At 43.4% G+C, this 12,114-nt stretch overlaps 1 protein-coding gene across 1 annotated transcript in view; it reads left to right on the forward strand.

The window, feature by feature from the left end:
• LOC117057992 (band 4.1-like protein 4B) overlaps positions 1 to 12,114 on the forward strand; it is a 72,051-nt gene that overhangs the window by 6,721 nt on the left and 53,216 nt on the right. Inside the window, exons 3-4 of the mRNA XM_033168830.1 lie at positions 1,097 to 1,203; positions 7,480 to 7,608. Of these exons, the coding sequence (XP_033024721.1) occupies positions 1,097 to 1,203; positions 7,480 to 7,608 (236 nt within the window). The remainder of the gene's footprint in view (positions 1 to 1,096; positions 1,204 to 7,479; positions 7,609 to 12,114) is intronic.

Here is a 12,114-nt window from a genome sequence, read left to right on the forward strand (position 1 = left end):
CTTGAAGGCAAAATTTAAAGTGCAATGTTTTCATATGAATATGAAGTAGTTCTTTGTATGCTTAGATGCTGATTTGGCCGCATCTTTAAAGGATTTACTACATGGATAGAGTTCTTGCAGGGGTTCATGAGTTCTCTGCATTTTATTTTTTATCTATTGTAAATTAAATTGTATGTTAATACAAGTTTTCTAAAAATTAAAGAAGTTGGAACGGTTGCCGTTTCAATGTGACTGTACAGAAGTGTTTCAGGGAGGAAGCATTTGTTGCCTAGTCCACCCCAGCATTGGACCTGGGTGTCGAATTAACTACAGTGGGGGAGGGGAGAACGGGGGACAAACTGAAACCTCCATGGTGCTTTTTGTGGGGATTGCGTCATATCTCGCAAGAGGCTTGCTTTAAGGGCAGCCCGCCGTGAGGCAGAGTTAAGCAACGGCCTCGGGTGGCAGAATCCCATGGGGTGGTGTGTCTGTCTCACCCACCTCTAATCGCTGGGTTTGTGTGGTAGCAGCGCTGAGATATCACAAGATCTTGCGCAAGTTCCATGAGATCTTGCTGGAAACCTCTGCAGTAGCAGAACCCCAGGAAGTGAGCCTGCAGCGGAGGGACAGCGGAGGCACCTTTCTGTTTTGCCTCAGGCGGGCTCCCCCATGGCTCCAAACTGATGCTGGGCAGGGCGGGGATTGTTTAGTACAAAACACCTGAACTAGCCCACTGTGCTTTAAGAATTAAACAGTAAAACGTATTCAACTCTGTAATGTAGATTTGCCCAGAAAGAGGGCGATCCTAGATACAGTACCTTTGTCTGGGTCCTAGTACCGCTGACTGCCACAGACCCCAGGACCAGGAGATGAACCCTCTGGTTATATTCCCCAGTCCCAGGAACAGCAAGAATGCCCCTTGCTAGGCTGGCAACAGTTGTCTATATACTGTAATTATCCATTTTAGGAAGATATATGCAACTGTGAAAGGGAACAAGAGCCGAACTTTAGAAACCATCTACCGAAAGAACACATGGAAATCTGTATAGTGGTTTTCCTTGCAGGATTTTTGTACTTTGCTTTCAGGCTGTTTTCTTTCCTCATTTTGGACATCCAGGAGTCTCCCGCCATTATGAGGATGCTTCTCCCCGTTTAAAGAAGATGGAGGTGGAGACTGTGAAAGTAGCAGGGCCCTGGTCAGCTCTGCACATCAGCATGAACAAGGTACATTTCAGGAAGACATGCCCGGGAATTCTTTGCTTAGCAAAATGACAGTGATTTGAATGCACAGGGTGTCAAAGGATGGACTGGAGGTAGAGACCAGGGGGTGGGTTTGTAAAGCTTCCTTGTGCGCATGTGCGCACTGCATAGAACCCTGGGCACATTTATCCCTCACTAAAACGTCACTCCCAAGTTCTGCACTATATTTCCCACCACAGGGATGAAATTGCAGCCATTAATTTGTGTGGGAGGAAGTAAAAAGGTTTATTCAATAATATCTAAATAGGAAGCCAGCCCCCCCCCCCCATGAACGTAAGCTGCATACACACCATACATTTAGAACACATTTGTCTTCCTCAAAGAAGCCTGGGAACTGTTTACTCCTCTCAGAGCTACAATTTCCAGCACCCTTAACAAACTTAATATTCAGTTCATCTTATTTACAATCCGTAATCTAAGTTCATTTTGTTTTGATTTTATGCTTTACTAGCTGACGCGGCCACGCGTTGCTGTGGTTTTTTAATGGTTTTTTATGACTGTATTGATTGAAATTGAAGAAGTTCCCCTGTTCAACTTCCATCTGCCCCTTCTCTCCTCCCTGTTTTCAATTACCCTCTTTTCTGTCCCCACCTTCAATGATTTTGTGAAATTGAAGAAGTTCCTCTGTTCAACTTCCATCTGCCCCTTCTCTCCCCCCCCCCCGCTTAGTAGCGAGATTCGAACCCTGGTCTCTCTCTTAAATGCCCCTTTAATAGAATTAAACCCTTGCCCTAGATTTACTATCTCCTCCCCCCCCCCTGGAAACCTGATACATGGTACAGTCCGCTCTGGCATTGAGCCTGGGGTCAGAAGGGACCATAACGATGCAAGGAGGGGTGATGGGGAACTGGTAGGGTCCTTATACATTTGTGTGCGGCGCTTCTTCCTCTTCTGATAACTGGAGTTTCGTTTGTAAAGCGATCCAGCAGTGCAGAAAGGATTGTGTGTGGAGACAGGATAGGGAGCGAAGCATAGTTGCTGAGCTTTCTCATCCTACATTCTCCCCCCCCCCGCCGCCGCCATAAGGAATGGTATGGCCCGGGCCTAAAAACCTTTTCCTGCCTGGAGCTGAAACTACTAAGAAGAGTTTAGGCCTTCCTCTTAACTGTTTTTTTTTTTTTGCAGTAAGGCCCTTGGCCAGAGCCGTCTCATCCATAGAGGCCGGTGGCGCGGCGCACCAGGGCGCCGGTCACCCCAGGGGCGCCCCCGCGAGCCCGCCGACATACCGGGCTCCCCCTCCCCAACCCGCACCCGCCTCCCGGAGCCCCAGCTGGAGCGCTGGAGCGGCGTGGGGCTTTGCGCGGCCTTCCAGCACTCCAGCTGGGGCTCTGGGAGGCGAGGGCGGCCGGCTTGCAGCCCGCCCCCCCGCCGGCTTGCAGCCCGCCCTCCCGCCGGTGCGCGAGCGCCCGCCCGCCCGCCCCTCATCCTCCGCCCGCCGGCGCACGAGCGCCCGCTCCAACGCCACGCCCCTCATCCCCCGCTCGCCCACCCCCCCTCCCGAGGGGCGGCCAGCGCGGGAGGGAGGCGGGCGGAGAGGCGGCACTGGGGGCGCCGAGGGATCGCTGCGCCAGGGCGGCCGATCCCTCTAAGACGGGCCTGCCCTTGGCAGAGGCTGAGGCTAGGGAGATTAATGGGGGGTTTCCCTGCTGTCTGAAAATGGCTGACTGAGGTGAAGGAGGTTTTTTGGTTGGCACACAGTGTGTGACGCTGCCCTGCGATGAGCCTTTCTATTGGTTGTTGTTCAAAGTCTTCAGTTCTGTTGCTGGTGACATGTAATGTGTGCACCATTTTTTTTTTTGGCCTTTATTCTATATTTTAGGCATGACAGGTGTGGTTTTTTAATTTTTATTATGCCAGATCCTTCCTCGATGGTCATGTTACGCTTTGTCCTAATTTAATGCTGTTTGGTGCAGTGGTTACGGAGCAAGGTGGTGTCACACGCGCACGCAATGGGAACATTTTTATATATATAGATTAGTTGCATCATTGAAAAACAAACAAACTACAGTTCCCAGGAATCTTGTGTGTGTGTGTGTGAAATGTATTTTAAATGTATGGTGTGAACACAGCCATGGTCCCTAGCATATTTGCTTAATCTCAGAAGCATCCCACATTTCAAGGCATTTGCTTTATCCTATGGAATTCAATGGGAACCTTTGAAACCTGAGCCTGCCCATCTCTCTTGTGACCAGGACTTTTCCAGCCAGAGCTCACCACAGCTCAGCTCTGGCCCCTCTCAGGGGGTGCCATTGCCATTCTAAGAGAGTCAGGGAGATGTTTGTGGGGAACTCTGGCACCAGTTTTTATAGAAGAATAGCATTGCTTGTGACAAAGAGAGATAATAATTGGAATTGACTATTATTATATGCATATAAGAGGCAACACCCAGTATTATCAAAAACACAGTTGAAGAGAGGTGAAGTCTAAACATTAGGAAGAACTTTCTGACAGTAAGAGCTGTTCGGCAGTGGAATTTGCTGCCCAGGAGTGTGGTGGAGTCTCCTTCTTTGGAGGTCTTTAAGCGGAGGCTTGACAGCCATCTGTCAGGAATGCTTGGATGGTGTTTCCTGCTTGGCAGGGGGTTGGACTGGATAGTCCTTCCAACTCTAGGATTCTCTGATTCTCTTGGGAAGCTGTTATGGGGTCTCTATGTTTGGAAGAATGTGATAGGCATTTCCTATATGTATAGATTATCTAGGTGGGCACTAGTGGGAATCTGTGAGGAGAAGTGCCACCAGCCCTGGGAGGGCACTGAAGGCACCATAGAGGTAGGGGGCGGCTGCTGCTGCTTTAAAAAAGAGAAAGGCAGCAAGGAGCAGAAAAATGAATGTCTTCTCTAAAGACTGGATGCAACATTGACAATCCAGCTCCTCAGGACTAACTGAAACATTCTTCAAATATCTCTTTTTGCCCTTGCCTTACCTGTGTGTTGTTAGGTCCTCTTGCTGCCCCCTTCTCCCCACTGTGGTTTTCCCTTCATTTACAAAATGTAGATGGTAAATTATTTGGGGGAAATCTTGCTTCATTTTCTTTTCTTTCTTTTCGCTTACATTGCTACGTGACAGTGCTATAAAAATAAACAAGTTTTCAGTCGTCTTTATTAACAGCTCCTCCTCTATGATAAATGTTTCCTTGAGGTAAGGATGCACATAATTAAGTTCTGGGGCAAGTGACAACATGAGCCATCACAGATTAATTATCATAGCTATAACTTTCATATTGCCCAATGTCAACTCAGAAAAAATATATTAGTGGTGGCAGTTCACACAGTTGAGAGTCAAACAAAGTACATGATGCATAAACTCGTTATTTGACTGCATCTGTGCACATTCATCAGAACATTCAATTAACAAGCCATTTTTAAAGTTATCAGTTCACAACATTGAAAAAAGGCATCTTGTTAGCTGATTGATAATGCAATCCTATATGCATCTATTAGGAAATTAAACCCATTGAATTCAACGGGTTTACTCCCAGGTAAAGGAGTACTGGATTGTAGCCTAACATCATACCCATGTACAGTTGTATCTATCACTAGAAATCTGTGTTGTTCGCCAGGTCTTTCCTTCTGCAGCCAAAGATTGGTTTTCATATGGACACTAAGGCTGAGACATTGTACAGATGGTGGCAGCTGTTAAACTTCATCCAAGTCAGCAGATTAAAGTTTCTTAAGACATTTTATTGGGCAGTAGTATCCTGTTTGCAGATCAGTGTGTCTGATAGAAAAATTTGCTTGCAAGAGCAGGATAATGGAAAAATTGACTAATTGAAAGGATAGGCCTTCCTCTTGACATTTTCTCCACTGACTAAATATTATGATCTGGCTTACATAAATGGTGGATCTAGCAAAACCGTATAACATTAGAAACTAGGGTATGTGCTCAGAGGCATGGGAAGGTCAGGTGGTACCCGGTGTGGAAAATTTCTTGTCCCCATTGATTCCCCCCCCTGCAAAAAATGGTTTTATGTTATTTCATATTTTCTTACAAAGGAATAATAACAAGTAATAATAATGAAAAAAAATTATTTATATCCCGCCCTCCCCGGCCGAAGTCGGGCTCAGGGTGGCTAACATCAGATACATAACATTCGTATAAAATCAAACAATAATTAAATTACCTCCTAAAAAAATCTCAAAATCAAATTAAAGACTAATTAGATGGCTTTTCACAGGGCTAGGGTTGGGAACAGTAAGTGCTCCACTGAACTGAAATTTCAGCCTTCATGACATAGGAAAACAGCTAAGTAAACAGCTATTTTGGTGGAGGAGGGTCAATATATTAACCGATATGCATGAAATTTCATATATAGCTATATAATCCCTAGTATAGTAAGATAAGACCTTTGGAGCCGGCATTTTTTTAAAAAAAAGTTTTTTATGAACCACCCTAGTAGGGCAGTAATTGTTCCTTGATAATTTGTCACCCCCTCCATTATGGAACATGGGTCGGACCGCCCCCTATGCCCCCCTTGCTACGCCCCGTATGTGCTCAGTTTTTAAGCATTAAATATAATTTCTCTCTGCACAGCATCCTCCAGTGCACATACTGAAAAGTATAATAGCAAGTGTGCTAATATACTCCACTGCTAATCACCCACAGGAATAGGGCTCAACACAAGGTCCAAGACCACCTCTGTCAGCTCAGAAAGGGAGGTTGTTGGGCAGTAAGTTATGAGGTAAAGGTAAAGGTACCCCTGACTGTTAGGTCCAGTCGCGGATGACTCTGGGGTTGCAGCGCTCATCTCACGCTATAGGCCAAGGGAGCCACCGTTTGTCCGCAGACAGCTTCCGGGTCATGTGGCCAGCATGACTAAGCCGCTTCTGGCGTACACCAATAGAATTCCCCCCTGTCCCTATTATTATTATTACCACCATCATCATTATATATTTATACCTCGCTTTTTCTCTGACAGGGACTCAAGGCGGCTTACAGATAAAATGAGAACAGCTAAAAACATAGAAAAGAAATAATAAAAAATTAATAGTCCCCCTTATTGAATGCACCCAAAAGCCTTTTGGACGAAGGTTTTCACCTGCTAGCAGATGGACATCAAGGAGGGAGCCAGTTTAGCTTCTCTAGGGAGGGCGTTTCAAAGATGCCTGGGAGGATGGCAGGACCTAAGCTGTGTAGGGCTTTATAGGTTGTAGCCAGCACTTTGGATTGTGCCCAGAAACAGACCCGTAGCCAGTGGAGCTGTGGTAACAAGAGAGTCGCCTGCTCTCTATCACCAGCCCCTGTCCACAATCTGGCTACAGCTCTTTGGGGCAGCTGAAGTTTCCAAGCAATTTTTAAAGGCAGCCCCACATAGAACATGTTACAGTAATCCACAAGAGCCATAAACTATGTAGAAATATTGGGATCCAAGTGCTGATTTGATGGGTAGTTGGGTAAGAGAGACAGAATCCCCCTATGTCCTGTGCTGGTGCTGTCCTGAGATCTGATTTGGAAACATCTGGAATTGATTCAATCTCAGTGATGCAATCCAGGTTGGCTTCCTTTTCCAAGATGAAATCATGGATAATTGCAGTTTTATTACAGGCAGACTTGGTATTTAGCAACAGCACTGGTTCACCACATGACCTGAGGGCAACCTGGCAGAACTTCTCAGGTTACTGTGGGGAATGGAGAGAGCTGGAAGCAGGAGGACACCTTGAGAGCCTCAATCCTCTTCCCCTTAACTCTCCTGGCCAGTTACCTCTGCTGTGTTTCCCCCTTTCTGTTATCACTTGAATAAACAATCTCCTCTCCTTCCTCCCCATGCCCACCATAAACTTAAAATTTTTCTAAACAAGAAACAGGTTCAGCATTGGTTTCATTTATTCAATTGATATCATCTTTAGTAGATCACTGGTTTTTTTTTAATAAAGAAGGTATTTATGAATCTACATGGGTAACTCACAACTGACGTGCATTTAACTTGTGCGTATTCAGCTTTACACAGTTCACAATTTAAAAAGTGGGGGACAGGCATCTGAGAAAAAAGACTTTGGCAATCCCACCCACCACTGAACCCAAGGTGATTTGCCTATACACGATTTTGGTTTCACATGCTATCCTAGAAGGTAACCCCTACATAAGTTGAGAGTCGCCTGTATCCTGCTAATTTGTTTAGGACAGCATTTGTGTTTTTAGGTTGTTACTGTTTATTTCACATACCAGAGGTTGTAGAGTGAAGAGACATCTCTCTCAAATCAGTATGTTTCCTGCTCAGCCATGTGTCCTCTTTTGTTGATGACAGGGTGAAGATGGCAAAACGTCAGAGAAGAGCCTTCAACCTCCTCCCGTGTCACCTTCCTCAGTACCTGACCACTTCAAATGTAACATCCTGAAGGCTCAGGTGGAAGCGGCTTTTCGTGTGGGTCCTCAGGTGGGTATGCCATGTCTGCCACCCCTTTAAATGTTCTCTTGTGGCTTATGCACATGTGTATTCATGCTCATGCACTGCACATACAGGCAACACACAAACATTCACTGCACATTCAGCACACATACAGCATGCACACTGACTGCATGTGCAAACATGTACATGTAGTCAAGCACTCATACATACCTTCTCTCTCACACACACACATGTGCAAAGGGGTGTGGGTGTGCATACACAAAACCAGCATTTTGGGCCCAGTCTTATTCAACATCTTCATCAATGACTTGGATGATGGGCTTGAGGGCATCCTGATCAAGTTTGCAGATGACACCAAATTGGGAGGGGTGGCTAATACCCCAGAGGACAGGATCACACTTCAAAATGACCTTAACAGATTAGAGAACTGGGCCAAAGCAAACAAGATGAATTTTAACAGGGAGAAATGTAAAGTACTACACTTGGGCAAAAAAAATGAAAGGCACAAATACAGGATGGGTGACACCTGGCTTGAGAGCAGTACATGTTAAAAGGAGCTAGGAGTCTTGGTAGACCATAAACTTGACATGAGTCAACAGTGTGATGCAGCAGCTAAAAAAGCCAATGCAGTTCTGGGCTGCATCAATAGGAGTATAGCATCTAGATCAAGGGAAGTAATAGTACCACTGTATTCTGCTCTGGTCAGACCTCACCTGGAATACTGTGTCCAGTTCTGGGCACCACAGTTCAAGAAGGATACTGACAAGCTGGAACGTGTCCAGAGGAGGGCAACCAAAATGGTCAAAGGCCTGGAAACGATGCCTTATGAGGAACAGCTTAGGGAGCTGGGTATGTTTAGCCTGGAGAAGAGAAGGTTAAGGGGTGATATGATAGCCATGTTCAAATATATAAAAGGATGTCATATAGAGGAGGGAGAAAGGTTGTTTTCTGCTGCTCCAGAGAAGCGGACATGGAGCAATGGATTCAAACTACAAGAAAGAAGATTCCACCTAAACATTAGGAAGAACTTCCTGACAGTAAGAGCTGTTCGGCAGTGGAATTTGCTGCCAAGGAGTGTGGTGGAGTCTCCTTCTTTGGAGGTCTTGAAGCAGAGGCTTGAGAGCCATCTGTCAGGAATGCTTTGATGGTGTTTCCTGCTTGGCAGGGGGTTGGACTGGATGGCCCTTGGGGTCTCTTCCAACTATGATTCTATGATTTCCAACGCTACCCACTCCAGCGCTGGTGAGGGTGGGGTGGAAAAGCTGCCTTTCACTTTGTGTTGGGAGTTCTTTTACTGTAAAGTTGTTTCTTTGGAGGCATTTTCAGCCCATGTGGTTATGGACAGGTGGGAGCCTATACTTTCTGAAGTCATTTAGTGTCTGGTTTTCTTTTCTTACCTTGGTCCCCATTGCCTGAATTTCTAGCACAAACAATTCCTGCACAGACACAGATGCCTAGACCAAAAAGAAGCAATGTGTTAGAAATAGTCAACTGTGCCTAAGGACTTAGTCTACCATAGTTACAAATAATTTGGGATGATGCAATTTTCATGACTGCAGTTGCCTAATAATAGCAACATTTACATTGTTTTTCCTTACTAGCAAGGAAAAGAATAGGTGTGCCTTCAAAGATTTGTTTTTTTTTTTTTATAAGATTTTATTATTTTCCAATAGAAAAAAGAGAACAAAATATAACAACAACACATAGCATAAACATCAATAAAAAACACAATAAACATTGAACATAATCAGCAATAAACAATAAACATAATCAACATTGAAAACAATAACAACAATAAAAACATAAAAATGACATATACAAACCTTAACCAATATCTTTCTTTGAATATTTCTTGTTTCTAACTTCTCTGTTTGGGGACTTCCCCCGTTCCCTCCACTGTCTTCAGAAAACATATACTTCTTCAAGGTAGCTTTATATATTATTCAATTCACTTTTACCCAAATTTTAATATACTTAACTTTCACTTAGTCAAATATCTCAGTCACTATGTATCTTATCTTAACAACCTATCTTAACATATTTTGACATATACATCTTTCACATAACAACAATTCCCCTTACCATTCATATCTAACACATATCTACCAAAGCCGATGTTCTGTTTAATTCTGCTCAAATATTCAGTTTAACTGATTTAACCAAATAGTCTTTGAATTTTTTCCACTCCTGCGACGCCTTCCCCTCCCTCTGGTCTCGGATTCTGACGGTCAGTTCAGCGAGTTCCATATATTCCATCATCTTCATCTGCCATTCCTCCACCGTTGGTATCTCTTCACCTTTCCATGTTCTTGCCAATAAAATTCTAGCTGCTGTTGTGGCATACATAAAAAACACTCTATCCTGACTGGGTATCTCTTCATTGGTTATGCTCAGGAGAAATGCCTCTGGTTTCTTACAAAAGGTAACTTTCATTACCTTCTTAAGCTCATTATAAATCTTGTCCCAGAAGGCACTTACCACTGGGCACAACCACCACATATGAAAAAAGGTACCTTTCGCATGTTTACACTTCCAACATACATCTGACATTTTGGTGTTCATCTTAGCAATCTTAACTGGTGTCAAGTACCATCTATAAACCATTTTCATTATATTTTCTCTTAAACCATGACAAGCAGTAAATTTGATACCTTTTTGCCACAATCTCTCCCAGTCATCCATCATAATATTATGTCCGACATCTTTTGCCCAATCTATCATTGGAGATTTAACCAGTTCATCTTTTGTATGCCGCTCTAGCAAAAGATTATACATTTTGGAAAGGTTTTTAAAGTTCGATTCTATCAGTTCTGTTTCCAGTTTTGATTTTTCTACTTGAAAACCAATTTTTTTGTCCATTTTAAATGTTTCGTAAACCTGATAGTAGTGCAGCCAGTCGGGGACCTGACTTTTTACTTGATCATAGCTTTTTAGCTTAAAGGAGTCCCCTTCCTGCTGCAATATGTCCATATATCTTAACCAGTTTGCAGACATATTCGGTCTCTTATATGCCTTGGCCTCCACTGGAGAGATCCATCTAGGAGTCTTTCTCTCAAACAAGTCTTTGTATCTAGTCCAAACCTGATATAGGGATTTTCTCACAATATGAGACTTAAAAGTTCTGTGGATTTTAGCCTTGTCATACCAAAGGTATGCATGCCAACCAAACATATTATCGTGTCCCTCCAAGTCCAACACATCCACGTTCTCTAGTTTAAACCAATCCTTTAACCAGCAAAAGGCCGCAGCTTCAAAATAAAGCCTTAAGTCCGGCAGGGCAAAGCCTCCTCTGTCTTTAGAGTCTGTTAAAATCTTAAATTTTATTCTTGGCTTTTTGCCCTGCCATATAAATTTCGATAGGTCCTTTTGCCATTTTTTGAAACAGTCTAATTTGTCCAAAATTGGTATGGCTTGGAATAAAAACAGCATCCTTGGTAGGACATTCATTTTAACCACTGCTATTCTTCCCATTAACGACAGTTTGAGTCTTGTCCAAATCTCCATGTCTTTTTTTATCTCCATCCACAGTTTTTCATAATTGTCCTTATACAGGTTCAAGTTCTTACTTGTGAGATTGATACCTAGATATTTTACGGATTTGACAAAATTGAGGCCTGTGGCTTCTTGAATTCTTTGGATCTGTTCTGCACTCATATTTTTACCTAAAACTTTGGTTTTCTGCTTATTTAGTTTAAAGCCAGCTACAAGTCCGAATTGTTCAATTAGTTCCAAGGCTCTGGGGACACTGCCTTCTGGCTCTTGCAGGGATAGCATCAAATCGTCCGCGAAGGCACGTAATTTGTATTCCTTCTCTCCCACTTTAATTCCTTTTGTCTGTTTATCTTTCCGAATCATATTCAGAAGGACTTCCAGGACCGTAATAAAAAGTAAAGGGGAGATAGGGCACCCTTGTCTTGTTCCTTTCTCTACTTCGATCTCCTCCGATATCACACTGTTTACAATAACTTTTGCTCTTTGTTCTGTATAAATGGCCTTTATGCCATTTAAGAATTTTTCTCCAACTCCCATCTTTTCCAAATTCTTTTTCATGAATGTCCAGGATACTTTATCAAAAGCTTTCTCTGCATCAACAAACAATAGTGCTGCGTCTGTGTTTATGTCTCTCTCCAGTTTTTCTAAAATGTCCACAATAATCCTCGTATTATTACTTATTTGCCTTCCTGGCAAGAAACCTGCTTGGTCTCTATGTATATAATCTTTCAACACTCTTTTCAACCTTGTAGCCAAAACATTTGCAAAGATTTTATAATCCACATTCAAAAGGGATATTGGACGATAGTTTTTCATTAGAGTCTTGTCAGTATCTGGTTTTAAAATCAGTGTGATAAAGGCTTCTTTCCACGTCTCTGGTGCCCTATCTCCTTCTAGTATTCTATTGCAAGTTTCTCTTAACGGCTGTGATAGCCAGTCTTTCAATATCTTGTAATATTTTGCTGTTAATCCATCCGGTCCTGGAGCCTTCCCCAGTTGCATGTTGTTTATTGCATCTTCTATTTCTTGTGTCGTTATTGG

The sequence above is a fragment of the Lacerta agilis genome, chromosome 14 (genome assembly GCF_009819535.1).
Source record: "Lacerta agilis isolate rLacAgi1 chromosome 14, rLacAgi1.pri, whole genome shotgun sequence".
Lineage (NCBI taxonomy): Eukaryota > Metazoa > Chordata > Lepidosauria > Squamata > Lacertidae > Lacerta > Lacerta agilis.